The sequence below is a fragment of the Manis pentadactyla genome, chromosome 3 (assembly GCF_030020395.1).
Source record: "Manis pentadactyla isolate mManPen7 chromosome 3, mManPen7.hap1, whole genome shotgun sequence".
In the NCBI taxonomy this organism is placed as follows: Eukaryota; Metazoa; Chordata; class Mammalia; order Pholidota; family Manidae; genus Manis; species Manis pentadactyla.
This window is the reverse complement of record NC_080021.1, coordinates 202927654-202945630: the sequence shown is the minus strand read 5'-3', so window position 1 is coordinate 202945630 and position 17977 is coordinate 202927654. Positions and strand designations below refer to the sequence as shown.

The following is a 17977-nucleotide window of genomic DNA, read 5'->3' as shown; positions in this document are numbered from 1 at the left end:
ATGTTGGCACAGGGCCATACTGCAGCATGCTTCAGGTCAGAGGCCCCTTACGAATGAAGTTGTGAGAGGCATTTATACTGGGAGAGATGAGAAAATGGAGAAGATAGCTAAGACACTCTGAATAACCATTCTATCCATTTTAAAAATTCAATTTTACAGTTAGATTTGTTCTCATTCTTCAGTGCAATTGCAATGAGATTTAAAGGGAAAAGATGGAGGCAATTAAAACTAACACACCAGCTTCCCAGGTCTGAAAGCCACCATAGCCAATCACTTTAGGACACAGAAAGATGTGGCTTTCACTATAAATGTGTCGGTGTAGAGGGTCTGCTTTCCTATAAATCCCAGCTGGGAAGAGCCCCTTAATGTATACTTGAGGTGTCTACACGATTATATTTGTCTGCCCTTTTTGAAAGAGAGGAAGACATTCAAAAATTCAGACAATGAATTATTAAGGGATGCATCTGATGGTAAAAGCTAGACTGAAATTCTTCTGGACACCTTGATGCCTAAACTGGTTACTAATTGAACAAAATTGAATGCCTTATCTCTGATACTTTGGACAATGTCTACCAAAGAGTGGTCTCCCATTAACTGAATGTTCATTGATCAATTGAATAAATAACATGATAGTCCAGAACTTGTGGAGAATATAGTCCAGGAACTTATAGCCTGAAAAGGGAAAGATTATAATTATCATAATAACAGAATGACACAATATAATCATTCAAAGGAAAACAATTCCTTAGAAGGTGGTGGTCCAATGCCATGTGACCCTCCAGCTTTTAGCATTAGAAAAAAGGAAGAGGGGTGGTTTTGTACCTCTGCCTGGAATAGCAAACAGCATGTAGAAGGAGTAACAGGGAAGATATTCCATATGGTTGGAATAGCAGGCAACAGTATAGAAAACATGGGTCTTGAATGGGGACACTTGAAAAAAGACTTCAAATTTTCCAACCTGCATCTGAAATGTGCTCAATAATCCTGTTTTGTTTTTTGTTTTTTGTCATTCACTTTGCAGTGTCAAAGCATATAAACAAAAGCAAGTTGTCTTGGAATAAAGACGGCATTGTCCATGGAGTCAGATATCAGGATGGGAATCTGGTCATCCAGTTCCCAGGTTGGTACTTCATCGTTTGCCAACTGCAATTTCATGTGAAATGTCCAGAACATTCTGTTGACCTGAAGTTGGAGCTTCTCATCAACAAAGATGTCAAAAAGCAGACATTGGTGACAGTGTGTGAGTCTGGAGTGCAAACCAAAAACATATATCAGAATCTCTCTCAATTTTTGCTGGAGCACCTCCAGATCAACACCACCATATCAGTCAAGGTGGATAAATTCCAGTATGTGGATACAAACACCTTTCCTCTTGAGAATGTGTTGTCCATCTTCTTATACAGTAGTTCAGACTGAACCATTTCTCCTGATTTTTAAGAAAAAAGCAACTCTGCACTATACAGTACTTCATCCAACTTAATACTTGGGCAAAAAGAAAACTTTAGAACAAGACTAAAACCACCAAGGGTATTAAATTGTATGTTTCTCCTTCTGTCTCTTGGGAAGATGAGAGTTTTGAACAAAATATCTTTCAGATAGAAGGCAGGGAAGCAACGAGATGTGTGGACAGAACCCCATCTGGGTATCAGAAGGGATGGATTTACGCCCCAGCCCACCAGGTAACTCACTATATGACCTGGAGCCATTCCTTTCCCCTCCATGGAATTCAGGATCCACAACTGACAAATGAAGTGGCTGGATTTGAATTTCTCCAAAGTCTCCTCCATCTCAGAAGCCCAGGCTCTCTCATCACAGACCTATGAACTAAGATTCCAGACAGCGTTCTGGAAGCCCCCAACCAAAAGAAAGATCCCCACGCCAGCAGCAAACCAATGGTACTGGCGATATTGGGCTGCATGTCACCTCAGCAGAATTTGAGGGCAAGGTTCAGGGTACCTTGCCAAATGGTGTGAATTGTAGGACACCTAAAATGTGTAAAAGAAAGGACTACCCAACTGAGCATCCTGAATCTAAGGGGCCTTCTGGGGAAGACCATCTGACCAGGCTCGACTCCATTCAAGTTAAGATTGGCAATATTTCAATGACACCTTTTGTTTCCTGGCATGAAAGTGTTGTGCAGTCAACAAACACTCGATCAGCATGCAGTGCTCAAGGTGACGTGGTCTTCTGGTCAAGGAATAGCTGCTGCCCTCTTCCACACAATCTCTTTCCATTCCCTCCTCAAACACCTCTCAGGACACCATTTCTACGGAGAGCTTTTAAGGCCCCACAAAGTTCCTGATAGACAATGATGGTCCTGAAAATGGTGAGGATGTTTGGGCAATGGTAACCTCCTCTCCTGATTTGGATAGCCAGATTTCTCCAGCCAAGCCCGCCTACCTTTACATCTGTCCATCATCCACGCAGGAATACCTTACTGTGTGAAAAAAGGGCCATTTGACTTGTAACCCCTGAGTTTTTGCTTCAGAAGGAAAAGGGACCCTTAAATGCTCTGCAAAAGAATGGAGCAAAATTTGCATTTTTCTCAAAAAGAAGAAGAGAAAAAAAGGGGTTAGACATTCAGGAAAGTTTGTCAGAGAAAAACTAGCAAAGCTTTAAAAGAAGCAAAAATAACCAGCTGTGGTAGCACAGATGAAGGGACTTGGGAGAACAAGTGGCCAAGGGAAAAACGGAAGTCATTTGCCGAACAGTGTCAATGTCAATCTCTTCCTAGGTCCCCTCAGAAATATTCAGTGAAGTCTACATTTCTCTTTAATGCTCTCTGTGAGTAGATTCTTTGGGAGGAGAGGGCATTCTAAGAGCTGTGGAATTCACCTAGCCAAGTGGTATGTGGTAAAAGGAGAGACAGGTTTACAGGATCCAAAACTACAGAATAAGGGGGACAGAATCTGGTATCCGTTATACTTTAATTCTGAAGGACAAGAGAATCTTGCAGAAACCAACTCACTCCATCTTGAAAAGGTATCTGTGACCTAAGCATGTGTAAACTAAGCAAATTTTCTACTGTCTTATATTCTAACTTGAGAAAGATCCCATTTTCATTTATCACCCACCATCCTCTGAGCAGAGGGGCCTGGCTTTTATACTGTGATTGCTTCCTAATCTCAATCTCTGAAAGCAACAGCTTTCAGACAAGGGAGCCCAGCATTTAAAGGAATCCTGTAGCAAGATGAAAAAGTAAGATAGAATAATCATTAATAAGTCAATTGATTATATACAGGGAATGGACAACCTAGGAAGTTTAAAGTGTAATTCTGTTATTCCCTGGAGGTCAATCTGGGAATGTTATGAGCAAATGATACCATCTATGCAAGTAAAATAAAAATTTTTCTAACTTGGAACCCCAGCTACTCTAAACATATGGCTTTTCAGTAAAAATCCAACTGGAGCTCACAGACTCTGCTTGCTCTCTCTCTCTCTCTCTCTCTCTCTCTCTCTCTCTCTCTCTCACACACACACACACACACACACACACACACACACACACACAGAGTATACTTGTAGAACTTGTAGAGGAGGGTGGGGAGTGAGTTGATGAACAAGTCAGTGTAGACTAAATTTGTTCCTGCCTTTGCAAAAATTCATAGGATTTTCATTCTCCATAGCCAGTAAATTTTCCTCCGCCCAGTCTCTCCATCACCCACTGATGCCTCTGGTAACACCCTTATCCAATTCCTTCTCAGGATCCTCCAGTCACATAAAAGTGGCTCAGAGAAAGCCCCCCAGGAGGGTTGTTATGAACAGGCTCTAAAAGAGGAAGTACTGAGGGAAACTGGGCAAAACATAGCAAACAGGGGAGCCTTCCAGAACCCCTGGCATACACTGATTATTCTGGCACTGGGAGACAAAGCCCTTACGAGGATAAAGAAGTCAGTCGATGTCATCTCTGGAAAGATCCCAAGACATCAGCTAAGCCCATGTTTGAATAGAAGCCCAAGATGGGGCAGACACTTGTCAAGTCCTTACATGTGGGTTGTAGCCGAGCTGGGATTTGAGCCCAGGTTCCTGACTCCTAACTCCATTATTTCCCCCCAGGCTTTATTGGTCTCCCTCTGTAGCCTTTCTGTAATTCCTCAGGTCACATCTTTCCAGCCCCACATTGGAACAGTCCCTAGCGCTCAGGGATTTCCTCTGTTCTTCCTTGCTCCCACCCAAATCCCTTCAGGATCGTCATTCTACTGGGAGACCCAGACGGCCTGTAGATTCAGCACATGGTCACATCACAGAAAAAGGTTAGGGTCTCATGACCTAAAAGTCCTAGCTCTCAGAAACTGCAGAAATATATGGAAGCCCAACATTTTTTCCAATAAAAAAAATTAAAAGCTTGATGTTTAATTTGAAGTTACGCACATACGTGTGTATAATTATGTCTTATGCATGTACAATTATGTAAGTGTATGGGTGAATGTGCATGTGTGTACATGTGTGTGCATATATGCATATTATATGAGTTCGCATTATATATACACATATGTATACATGTTTGTGTGTGTACACTTTCCCTTAGTAATTGTTTTACAAATCATCTACTTAAACTGGGGTCGGGAGGAACTCTGATTCTTGCTGCTCTGAGCATTGCAAAATTTATATATGCTTGTATTTATTTTTAATTATGAAAAGAACTGAAAATAATGCTGCTCCTATGCCCCACTAGCTTATTTAATAACTATTATATTTGGTTATATTTGCTTCTGCTTCTTTTGAAAAATAAAATAATGCAGATAGAGCTGACATCTCAGTCCTCCGTCCATTTCCCTACACCCTCCCTAGAGATAACCACTGCTCGGAAGTTTGCGTGTCCCCTTCTCTCACATAATTTTATACTTGTTTTCCCATAAGGAAATATAATACAATTTTGTATGGCTCTAAAAATTTCAATAAATGATATCATACTTTATATAACATTCTGTGACTTTAAATTTTTCATGTAACATTTACATTTTGAGATTTAATCCAGACTGATACATGTCTAGCTCATTTATTTGACTGCTATGTACTATTTCATCATTCGAATATACCAGAGTTTGTCCATTAACCTAAGAATGAAGTTAGTTTGCCTCCCAATTTTACTTCAATAAGCACATCGTTCTGTACAGTTCCCACCCCTTGTTGCCATTTTCTATACAATGAAAATACTCCTTAAAAACTATAAATAGCACCCTAAACCTACTGAGTCAACCTTGGCTAGTGAGGTTAGACCCCTCTGTGGTCAAAGCTCATGAGCTGGAGCTTCAGAATCTAAACAGCTCTTCCCTCCTTCCCAAGAACTTCCCTGCCCTGCACATCCATTCCACACTCACATCCTGAGAGCCCGTGTGGTGCCAGGCCCCCATGCCAGCACAGGGCTCTGCCAGGCTGCTACAGAATCAGCTCTAGGACCACATGCTCGGAACACACCTTTCCAAAGCACTCTGGGGCTTCCCCCAATCCAGCTCTCTTTCTGCAGAATAAATGAAATGTACCAGAGCACAAGAAGGACAAGCACAACCCCAGAAGGAAATTTCTCCCCTAAGACCAAATGCCTAAGGTCCTTGGGGTCTATTCCAGACCTCCTTCTCTTTGAACTCTCCCCTGTCTCCCTGGGTGACACTCCTGGGTAAACTCTCATGGTTTTTAATGACATATTCTTGCCAGTGACTGCATAATCTGTATCTCTGGCTTTGATTTCCACCTGAAATCCAGCCCCATATATTCAGTAACACTGGGCTCCACACAGTTCTCTCGGGGACCTTGCAGTGGAAGATTGGTGCTCAATGTCTAGTGCAGTGACTTTCATGTTTATTTTTTTACCATGATCCAGAGAAAGAAATGTTCTATTTTTTTAACATGCACACACACACACACCCAAGACAAAAGTTTCATTAAGTATTGCTTAGCTTTACTATTTGTGACTAAGAAAACAATCTTGTTGGAACCACCTGAATTGCTTTTATGATGTTCTCATGAGTCACAACCCACAGTTTACAAAACATTGTTCTAGTATGACTTTTCCTGCTCCAGAAATTGGAAAGCTCATTTCCGAAATACACTTGCCTTATTTTTTTTGCAGCTTGGGACCTAGCATGGTTTAGTCTGAGATGGACAAGATTTTGGAATGTTTGTCCACTAAGCCGGCAAGCCCAGCTGTGGAGGTGTTTTATTTTTCTGCAGCTGAATTTGCAGAGGTTCCAGTGTTCAGGTACTAGATGAGTAGGTGTGGTGAGTCTGGGTGCAGGGAGAAGGGCATCCATTCTGCTGACACGGTCGGCTGCAGATTCACATTGGTTCTAGAACCGCCAGCAGTTGCGACTTCTGACTGTGGTGGTTTCCTGTTTGGAACAGAGGTGGTGTGGCTCTAGAAGGGGCAGCTTCCTGATCTCAAGAGTATTGAAGAGACAACAGCTACCACGGCAGCACCATTGTTAGGCGTGGCATTAGAGGTTGCTCCAGAAAGCTCCACCTGGATTCTGTGTCCTCAGCCTCTTGACAATTCTGCAAGTCAGTTAATACCCTGTGATAAATAAATGCCTCCCTGTTCACAGCTAGAATGAAGTCTGTCCTCTGAAACAGATCTCTGATGGTTACCTTCTCAACCTGCACAGAACTGGCCTCACGATAGTCACCCCAAACTTGCCGAGATTCTTATATTCTAAATCTCAAGGAGTAAGTCCCTTGTGACCCTTCTTTCTGATTTGCCATCCAACCAACATCTGTCCAACCCATCCAGGTCTCTATCCCAGCCACCACCACCATCTCCTTTGCACACCATCACCGCCTAACTCACATCGTTGTCTGCTGTCTTACTCCTTACAAACCCATTCCAGACAGCAGTAACAGTTCTCCACTGCTCTTGAGATTGACAGTAATAAGGATCCTCTATCAGGCTCTTACACATCATGTACTTTTCATGCACTCACTCATTTAATCCTCAAAAGAGCCTGAGGAGATAAGCATTATATAATCCACCCACTGAAGACAATGACGCTGGGACTCCGAGACACTGAGTAGCATGGCCAACATCACACAGCCAGTGGCGGGTAGAGCTGGGGTTCAAGCCCTGGCTCGTCACCTTCCACACACTAACATCCCATGCTACAAATAATATGAATCCTGCCTTCTTAAATTCTAAGCTCTCCAAACCAGGTTTCTCTCCATCTAGATCCTGCCTTTCTCTCTAGCTTTATGCCTTCTCCACCTCCTTGTGCTCTATGCTCAAATCACATTGAATTTCCTGAAATTCCTCAACCCTCCCATGCTCAGCCTTGCTACCAGGGCTTTGAAGATGCTTCTCCTTTGGCCTGGTGTACTCGCTTCACTCTCATTTGCCTGGCTGACTCATGCTGACATTCTGATCTCCTCAAAGAAATCTTGGTGACTTTTTTGGCCATACCTGATCCCCTGCTATCTTCTCCAACACTTGTCCCATCCGGAAAGGCATGACACTTGGCTGTTCACCCCTAGTTCTCTCTGCAGCTCCTCTCAAACTCTTGGACATCAGGAACCCTATCAGTCTTATTCAGCACGAGGTGTTTACAGCCCAGCACAACCCCTGGAACATAATAGACAGCCTTTTGATGACTATTTCTTAAATGAATAATAAAAAAAAATACCTTTAAATATAAGCCTCAATCTAGGGAGAAGATAATAAGCCACCCCCTTCCCTCCAAAACAGGGATAAATACAAACTATAAAATATGGAAATGTGAATTGGAAGCCACCATTTTTCTTAGAAATGTTTTTCAGCACTCAGGAGAATAAGAATGCTGATGAGAGAAAGGAGAAATTTTCAGTAAACAGAATCTACTTGTTCTGTCTGAGAATCTAGAAGGGGAAAAAGACAAATCTTCACTTAGTTTATTGAACCCCTTTTATGAGCTAGTTGTAGCATATTCACTATATAATCCATCTTCCTTCCTACTCCTATGTGATAGCTATATTCTATTCTAATTATTTTGAAAGTGGGTATACCCACCACAGAGAGTTTAAATCAAATTTTAGTATACCTTGGAATCAACTGAAAGACTGTTTAATACCCAATGCCCAGCCCACATCCCAGACCAACTAAATTAGAATCTCTGGGGTTAGAACCCAGGCATCAGGACCATTTTCAGTTCTCAAACTTGAAGCTGGATCTGAGAGTCGGTGGTTTAAATCCTTGCCATCCACATTGCATCCTAGACCAACAACCCTGGCATGACCAGACAGCTTGTTAAAAATGCAGATTCGCACAGCCCCACCCAGACCTACTGGGATAAAACCTGCATTTTAATAAGATCCATGAAAGATTCAGGGCACCTAACAGTTCTAGGAATGCTGATGTCAATGACCTCCCCTGATAAGTGGAGAAGATTGCTCTGAGTCCATTATGCTTCCCTGTTTTCCCCAAGCCAACTTTGGGAAATGAATTCTCCCTCCCCTTCTGCTGCTTATGCAAATGTGAGGGTCTAGACACTACCAAAAGCATCATTATGTCACCACGATGGCATTTTTTTGACATTATCATCATTGAGTTTTAAAAAATTGCCCCGGTCCGTTCTCTCCCTTGGGAATCTTGAGCAAGAGCTGGGGAAAGGTTCAGGCCAATATGTTGAAAGCTTGGGATACAGTCCTGAGTGGGGGATGTACTTTCCCTATTCCTCCCTTTCCCTGCCAAGGAAAGAGAGAAAACAAGTCTATGGGCAGCAGATAGGAAAGGACAATTTGGAAACCTGGGTTTGAATCCCAGCTCAGGTAATGATTAACATTAGGATCTTGATGACTCATAGATATTCTCTAAACTTAAATTTCCTCAGTGGTAAAAGGAGAAGCATAATCCTTCCCAAAGCTGTGGGAAAAAGAAACATGCAGTAAGCTTGACAAGGGTACAAAATGTGAGGCTTTGTATTATATTCAGTTTACACAAAGGAACAGAAGAGTAATCAAGGGTGAGTTTGAGAGGAGTGAAGTTACCTGAAACTCACTGAAGCTGGCTCCCATCTGTACCTGGAAAAACCAGGTACTGGACCAATAAAGGTGCCCATGAGGCAAACGCCCAAGGGATCTTTCCTATTTTAGGGAAAACCGGTCTGGATTAGCCAATTGAATATTTAGGCAAGGGACTAGTGGGAGGTCCCCTCCATGTTCCCCCTAATGGCTGCACTGGTCACAACGGGTGTTGGTGTCTGTGTGCCTTTTTTCCCTGCTTAGAACTGAGTATCCAGAAAGTAAGAATCCACTGCTGAGCCCCCGCACCTACACTGATATTTAGTGCTCACGAAGTGTGCAGATTTCACTTGCAGCAAGAAAGGGAATTACCAGAAAAGAGCATCATCTCATCTAGTTAAGAACATGCTGAATTGAAGTCTAATCCACCTTTCCCAACAGAAGGCTCCAAGTGGAAACCAGATGAAGTATGTCATCCGTCCATTCCCATTGCTGGGGCCCAGATAACGTAACTGCCCTGACCTTCTGGCTCTGTCTTCTGTTTTCACAGCTAGTTTCATTTTAACAGCTGGCCCAGTGCACATAGCATCAAGCACAAAAGTAGTCAGGGGGAAAAGCTCACCAGCTGGCATGGGATGGGCACAATAAGACGAGGGAAAAGCAAGAAAACACTTAAGGAGACTCCATCCCTACTGCCAACGTGACATTTGTACACTCAAATACATAGCCCTCCATTGAGTCTGATCTTTTCAAGCTCCTCCTCCATTAACTATGGCATGTTTATTTAAATAGCTTTATATTACATCAATCTATAGAATTGCTAATACTGAATGCTTGCTTACCAGGTTCCAGGCATTATAATGAAGCTTTCAAATATTGTAGTCTATTACATTCTCCTAACATGAAATGAGGTAGAGATTGCCATTCCTGTGTTACAGATCAGGAAACAGAGGCTCAAGAAATGCATAAACATGTCCAAGCTGAGGAACAAGGTTGTAAATGTCCCAAGTCTGACTCCAGAGCTGTGCCCCTAACAATAATGCACTGCTCTTTCTGAGGTCACCTGACTTGGCACATGCTATCTCGTTTGTCCACACAGTCCTTGCCCTCCCTTCTCAGTTTGGGTTAACTTGACCTCATTCATAAAATCTCAACTCAGACATTATTTCCCAAGAACTATTCCCAGGCTAAGTTAGGGATCCAACCTAGGTTTTGACTTCTCAATTCTAAATATTCATCACCCGGTACTAATTGATTATGTGTTTGACTCCCTTGCTAGACTGTGGACTGCTTAGTAAGAACAACATTCAGGCATAGTTCACTTCTCCTGCCAGTGTCCACAAAATAAAGTGATTCTTGCTTCCACATTATTTTGGCATGATCCCATACCATTCATACCCTACTCTGGACTCCAGAAGGGACTTCGTTACTTTGAGGCCAGTGACTGTAGAGGCCTGAGTCTTCATGCTGGCTGATCCAGAAATGCTGGCTGATCCAGAAATGCTGGCTGCTTCTCCTCTGGGTCACTGCTAAATGGAAAATCCTGAACTTGATGACACCAGTCACTCTAGTCCTAACTCCACATAGGCCAGAAAATAACTCATTCTCCACAGCTGGGATTACCTACGCTTTTCATAATTTAGAATCTTGGCCTAACTCATCCTGCCCCCAAAGAGAGAAAGAAGTGTGACCACCCCCAACCCAAAGTGCCAACTCATTTCCTGCCCAGAATTAACCACTTCCCAAAATAAGTGACTGTGCAAACTTCAAGTCCCTTCAGGGGAAAATCCCACCCCCACCTACCAGGCTGTCATCCTACCCTATGACCCCAACCTGACAGTCACCCAAGAGCCCCATATTGATTGGTTTCCTTCCCAAGGTTTATGTGACTCATCCTTATCTTATACCATCTTGTTGTTCTAGGACCTTCTGGCCCATAGTGGGCATTTGATATATAGTTTAATAAATGAATACCATCTTAGATGTCTGCATAGTATTTCAGAGTTTACAAAACTATTCTTTCAAGTGACAGATGAGAGAACTAAGCTGTGCACTCAGCTGGTAAAGGGCAGAGCTGTCAGCCCCTGGTATTCTGATTTCTTGTCCAGAATATTATATTTGGGGGTCAGCAAACTACAGCCTCTGGAGTGTCTGTGTGTTTTTGTAAATAAAGATTTATTGGAACACAGCTGCTTTTGTGCTACAATGACCACAAGTTGAGTAGTTGCGCCAGCTTGCAAGAGAGACCCTATACCCTGCAAAGCCTAAAAGTTTACTATTCGGCCCTCAATAGAAAATGTTTGCCAACTCTACTATATTGGGACTCCATATACATTCAGATATACATACTTATATACCCACCATTCACCACTAAATTCACCCACAAAAAGAACCATCTAGCTACTGACTTTATCTGAACTTCTCAATATTGCCAGCTCTGAGAGGGGACTATCAAGTGTGTTGGAGTCACATACAGACTAGGTCTGGGTGCTGAGGAAGAGGTTCAGTGGGTGAAATCATGGGCTTTGCCTATGGTATGATCTATCCTAACAACAGGGAGAAGTAACAAACTAAAAGAAGGCCTCAGAGTCAAGTCCACCAGAAGCAGTGAGAAGAGACAGCTTCCAAGAAAAAAAGGGACAGAGCCACAAAAAACAGAATCATTTTAAATCACAACTTGGACTCCTTAGCTCAGCATAGAAAGCCCTGCACACCCAATTCAGCCCACTCATAATATGATAGCTGACACTCAACCGCATCCTATTATTATTATTATTATTATTTAATATTGATGACTTGAGTTAGCAGAAAACCTACCAGGAGCTTTCTGACATCAGAAGCTTAAATTAACCTTTGAGGACAAAGAGCTGTTTTTGTTTTTGTTTGTTTTTGGACAACACCCTAAAGGACCTTTTTAGTTACACAAAAATAAGGCCAAGATCACATTCTAAATAAAAGAGGTTTGAGATATGAGGAATGGTACTTCTTTACAATAATAAAAAAGGTTTTAGAGGAAATGCCTCTTTCTGAAATACCAATTCAGAATATGCGACTCCTTAACTAGAGGGATACGAAAATGCATCTTCCATTTATACTGGCAAAGGAGACATAAGCAAATTGTGTAGGAATTATGGAACCCTACGTATATATAGGCTATTTTCTAGACTGAATGATCCAGACTTCCAGAAATACACTATCAGACATGGGGTCCTACTCAAACATGGGGTGAAACCCAGCACTGGGGGGTGGCAGAATATTATATACAGACAAGCTATCATTATTATTATTCCTCTTTGAAGCATCTGGCAGATACTTAGGAAATGTTTATTGATTTGAATAGATGCCAGAATCACCTTTAAAAAAAAAAGAAACTTTATTGATTTTTTTTTAGTTCAATCTCTTTCCAACAGAAAATATTCTATCCAAATACTCATTAAATGAGCTATATATGCATACATTTTAAAAGTAATTAACTCAAGGCTCCTTTTAAATAAAGGATTAGCAATAATAGCATTCTATTTGAGAAAACGTGGTGTAGGGAAAAGCCTGTGAAGGACAGAAATTTAGGGGGAGTACTGACAAGCTCATGAATTTGGATTATTTCAGGGTTCATTGTCTCTGAGACTTTTTATAACCTTGAAAGTTGTGGAAAATAGATAGGAATGCAAATCATTCTTGTCCATAAAAATGTAAATTGTGCCCAAGCATTGCAACTCATTATCACTCTCTGGCTAGTGGCCAGTTTTACAAGTTGTTCATCTATATATAGCCCCCTTCTCAGGATCATCTACTATCATCTACTATTAGCATCTCCAGAGAACCTTGTTTGTTAAACACTGGCCTATACCTTTTATCCATTGTTAACTCAACAGTGCCATACACACACACACACACTGATTGCAGTAGAAATTTACAGTATTCTGGTGGTCCAGCTATTTTTAAATAGTATTTTCATTGAAGAAATAGGATTTTGATGTTTTAATCTGAGTATCAAAATACACAAGAAAGCTAAATGCCACACTTAAAAAGAGCCATTATTGTTCTCATTTTATTTATGTAGAGAAACTGAGAATCAGAGATGAAAATCACCTACCTAATGGAAAAACCAGGACTCCAACCCCAATTTTCAACAGCCGAATTAATTTGCATTCTATTTCTTGAGAAAAGCCTTTTCATCTCTTTTTCCAAACACTTAAAAGAAAATCTCTGCATAACAGAGACACATCCATTATTCCCAAAATATCACCACCTCAAAAAGGATAAGGCTAATGGTATTTCTGAAATACAGATGAAAAAAACAAAACAAAACAACCCTGAAGTTCCAATATTATCATTTTGCTGTGCTATTATAGACAGTAAATTTGACTAGCACAAAGGAAATGCAAGAAAAGTACAAGTCCCAGATGTGCTTTTAGAGAGCTTAAAAACTAATTTGGAAAATAAATTATATGCACCCAAAACATCCCAATGAAAGCATAAAATGATATATTAAAAAGCCCAGCAAATGCAATAATATCTGCTAATAGTAATAGCTGACTGTGGGTAAAATTGTAATATTTCCAGAATATCTCGCCTGGCTTTGGTACATCTGCATATCAACAGGCTCTCAGAGGTGTAAAGAAGAAGGCTTTAGTGCATTTGTATCTTCATCTCCATATCAATGGGTAATTACCTGGGTAACAGAGGGCTTATCCGTACCGGAGAGGTGAGGCGGAGGGCCGGTGGTTGCTACTTGAGCAGGAGAAAGAGAGAAAGGGGCCGGAGGGCAGTTTTGTAAGACCCTTTCACCCCAAAGAGTGTTTTGCGGTCAATTTCTTTGGTCACACTGAATCCATAGCGAACTTGCCCGGGCTGAACCCCATTATCAAGACACCGACATGTAATAACAGCTTATTATGAGCAGGCCAAAGTATCAGTGCTTTCACATCCAAATAGCAATTTTAATCTTCACAGATATCGTATGAGGTTGGTCCTACTACTATCTCCAATTTAAACATACAGAAATGAGGCCCTGAGAGGTTAACTTAACTTCAGGGCCTCTCTGGGAACGTCTGAGTGGAACTTCTGCAATAGCTGTGAGATTTGGCTTGAAGGACTCCCCCTCAGCCCATCAGGGAAGGAAAGACATCCATAGGACAAATTAGCGGTGCAGATGTGTGGGGCTGAGGGAAAAGCCAAGTCCTTCAAGAAAGGAAGGGTAATGGGCAGGTTCTGGTTGGTCGAAGAATCCTGGCCAAGGCACAACAGGGTGATCATGGAGAAGGAAAGGTTAATTGAAAGACAGCTGGGATAAGCAAACTAAGGAAGATGCTAAAATACCCATGAAGATCATACCTTGAAAAAATCTTGCCTTAACAGATTTTTAAAATTTCCTTTGTGACAAATTTGTTTTACTTAAAAATAATGCAACAAAAAAGTAAAAGTGTCCATTGATACCACTGTTGAAGTTTCAGGGATAGGGGAAGACAATAAATAGCAAGCCCTTCCTTTCTGCCTTCAGGCTCTGGAACAAATCAGAAACTGAAACAAAGAGCAAGACAGATGGGAAATTAAATATCAACTTTGTGATTGTGAAAGGCCAAGTTGGAAGACACAGCTTAGTTTAAGAGGCAAATGGGCCACCCCTTCCACCCAAACCCCAGATCTACACAGACTTGACTGTCGTAGCATTCCTGAATCCTGGGTAAGAACAGCATTCCCTAAGAAAAAGATAAAGAGAGCAAATGAGAGGAACATGCCCACTGCAGTCTTTCCAGATTTACCAACCAGATAAACTACTCCTACAAAACCCTGTGACGGAGTGAACAAAAGAGCGAAGAGAGACACAAAGTTATACACTAACTAGTCTTCCTTCATGTGAAAGAAACATCTGGAAAAGAGAAGCGTTCCTCACTAACACCCATCTTCCTTTTAAATATGTCATACTAAGGAACAAAAGAGTTCTATTTACAAAAGCCTACAATCCGTGGTGAAATATTGAATGTTTGTCCACTATTTGGTAACAAAACAAAGATGTCCATTATTGCCACTTCTATGCAACATTGAACTGGATAGGTCCTAGCCAGACAGAGCAGTAAGGGAAGAAAACGAAATGAATTGGACAAAGATCAGAAAAGACATGAAGCTGTCTTTATTAATAGATGATACAAACATTATAATTTGAAGATTGTGGAGTCTACAAATGAATGAATTGAACAAAGTTACTCAGTGCAAAGTCAATATATAAAAATCAATTCTATTTCTGCATACCATCAACAATTAGAAAACACAATTCAGAAAAATATACCACATATATAGCACCCCAAAATACCAAATACCTAGAAACAAATATAATGAAAGATGTAAAAGACCTCTACTATGAAAATTATAAAATATTGCTAAAAGAAATTAAAGACCTAAAAGAAGGGATATTTCAGTTACATGAATTGGGGGACTCAATATGCTATAATGTAAATTCTTCCCAAATTTGCCTAGAGAATGAGTGCTATCCTAATTAAAATCCCTGTAGGTATTTTATGTGTGGATATTGCTAAACTGATTGTGAAATCTATTTGGAAGTTCAAAGACCCTAGAATAGACAAGACAACCTTAAAGAAAATGAGTGAGTTGCAAGATTTACATTATCAGATTTCAAATTACAATTAAGATAGTCAAAGCAGTAGAGTTTTACAACAGATTGATATATATATGATCATTTGAATTGTAACAAAAGGCTCAGTGGAGAAACAATGTTTTTTAATAAAAGATGCTGGAACAAATGGCATGAAAAATAAATATTTCCCCCTACCTTGCACCTTACATAAAAATTCATTTGAGATGGCTCATGGACCTAAATGTAAATAGTAAAATGTATTAAAGCTTTTGTATTAAAACATATGAGAATATTTTCATCATCTTGAGGCAGGCAAAAATGCCTTTCATAGGATATGAAAGACATAACCACAAAACAATGATAAAATGGTATTCATTTAAATTATGAACTTCTCTGTTCATCAAAAGAGACCATTATGAAAGGGAATAAAAAAGCCACAGATACATGGGAAGATGTTTGCTACATACATGTGACAAAGGAGTCACATCCACAATATGTAAAAACTCCTATATATCAATTGAAAAGACAAACCAATCTGATTTTTAAATGGGCCAAAGAACTGAACAGGACTCCAAAAAACAGAATTTGTATGTGGCCAATAAGGATGCAAAAGGTGTTTTGGTATCCTTACTAGTCCAGGAAATGGACATTAAAACCACAATGAGATGCCACTACACATGCACCAGAATTACTAAAACTAAGATGACTGATAATATCAAGTATTGGTGATGGTGTGAAGCAAGTGAAAACTGCTGGAGGGAGCAAAAATGGAAACTTTGGAAAACTATTGGGCAATATTTACTAAAGCTAAACATATGCTTACCGTGTGACCCAAATGATTCTAACCCTAGGTGTATTCCAAAGAGAACTGAGGTCACATGTTCACAGAAGGCCAGGTAGAAGAATGTGGCAGCTTTATTAATAATAGTCCCAAAGTGAAAATAATTCAAATGTCCATCAGCAGCAAAACGGATGAATAATAGTGGTATAATCAAACAGTATAACCCCAGGCAACAACAAAAGAGAAAAAAAAAACTACTGCCACACAGAAGAATATGATTGACTCTCAAAGGCATTTTGTTAAACAAAAGAATGCAGACACAAAAGAGCACATTCTATTTGATTCCATTTGATGAATGGAATACATTCATGTATGATTGCACTTATATAATGTTCAGAAAGAGTGAACTAATCTGTGTTGACAGAAGTCAAAACAGAGTTTACTGGAGGAGGGGTGAGAATTGATTGGGTGTGAAGGTAACTTCAGGGGTGAATGGAAATTCTAAATCTATTCTGAGTGATGGTTATACAAGTTATATACATCCATGAAAATTCTTCAAACTGTTCACTTTAATATTTGGGCCGTTCTACCTCAGTTGAAAAATTTAATTAAATTTAGAAATATTTTAAAGAAGGAAAACCTACTGCCTTTGTCATTTCAATCCTAAAGACAACCTCTAGTTGTGTATTCGATGAGTATCCTTTTTCCTATGCCTATACATTTTTATCTTTCTCTTTTTCTACTCATTCTCTTTAACATATTTCATCACACCTCTCTGTCAATTGTAAAATGCACCATTAATTTCTATATCACCAAGAAAGAAAAAAATACTACTATCAATTAAATTGTAACACATCACACATTGTAAGATATATCCCTAGAATTGGTAAAATATATAAATATACACACCCACACATACAGAATATACATTTTATTTTACAAAATATACATTCATTGGATTATGCATATTGGCCTGCAATTTACTTTTTTTTTTTGCTTGACAATATAGCATAGACATCCTTTCATATCAGTGCTTACAGATCTTTATTGTTCTTCATTCTTTTTAATGACTATCTTGTATTGTTTGTAGAAAGGTAATTTTCAACCCATTTCTCATTGACAAACATATTGTTTGCAGCTTTTTGTTATTTCAACAGTACTGCCATCAACATCCCTGAAAAACACATCTTTAGGCATCTGAACTACAGTGAGAATTTCTTAAATTCCTGGAAGTGGAATTTGATGTCAATGGATATGGGCATTTAAGATTTTAACAGGTAACAAATTATCAGTCTCAAAGTTTGAACCATCTCATCAACCGTCCAAGGAGCTTAGAGTGGTGCCCATCTCCCACACTTCCACCATGCATGGGTACTACCAGTCTTAACTATTTTTGCTAACCTAATGGGGATTCAATGATCTTTCATTGACATTATATTTGGCATTTCAAAAATAAATTAATCACATGTATCTATGCTGGAAATTGCCAATACTGATATGAAGTAGACTCTAGAAATATTACCATAATTACTAAGCATATTTAAACATAAGCTATCAACCAAACTATAAAGAAGACTTCTATTTTGAAAAAAGGTTGGAATTGGATAATATTTTGTATGGGAATTCATTGCACCAAGAGTGCTGGCCCTGTCCTCAGCCTTTGCTGAAGGAAATAGTTCTAG

At 40.0% G+C, this 17977-nt stretch overlaps 1 protein-coding gene across 1 annotated transcript in view; it reads left to right on the top strand.

Moving 5' to 3' along the window:
- Nucleotides 1-5288, top strand: part of TNFSF8 (TNF superfamily member 8) — a 28303-nt gene extending 23015 nt beyond the window's left edge. Inside the window, exon 4 of the mRNA XM_036915522.2 lies at nt 1022-5288. Within this exon, the coding sequence (XP_036771417.1) occupies nt 1022-1416 (395 nt within the window). The 3' untranslated portion in view covers nt 1417-5288. The remainder of the gene's footprint in view (nt 1-1021) is intronic.
- Nucleotides 5289-17977: the final 12689 nt, after the last annotated feature.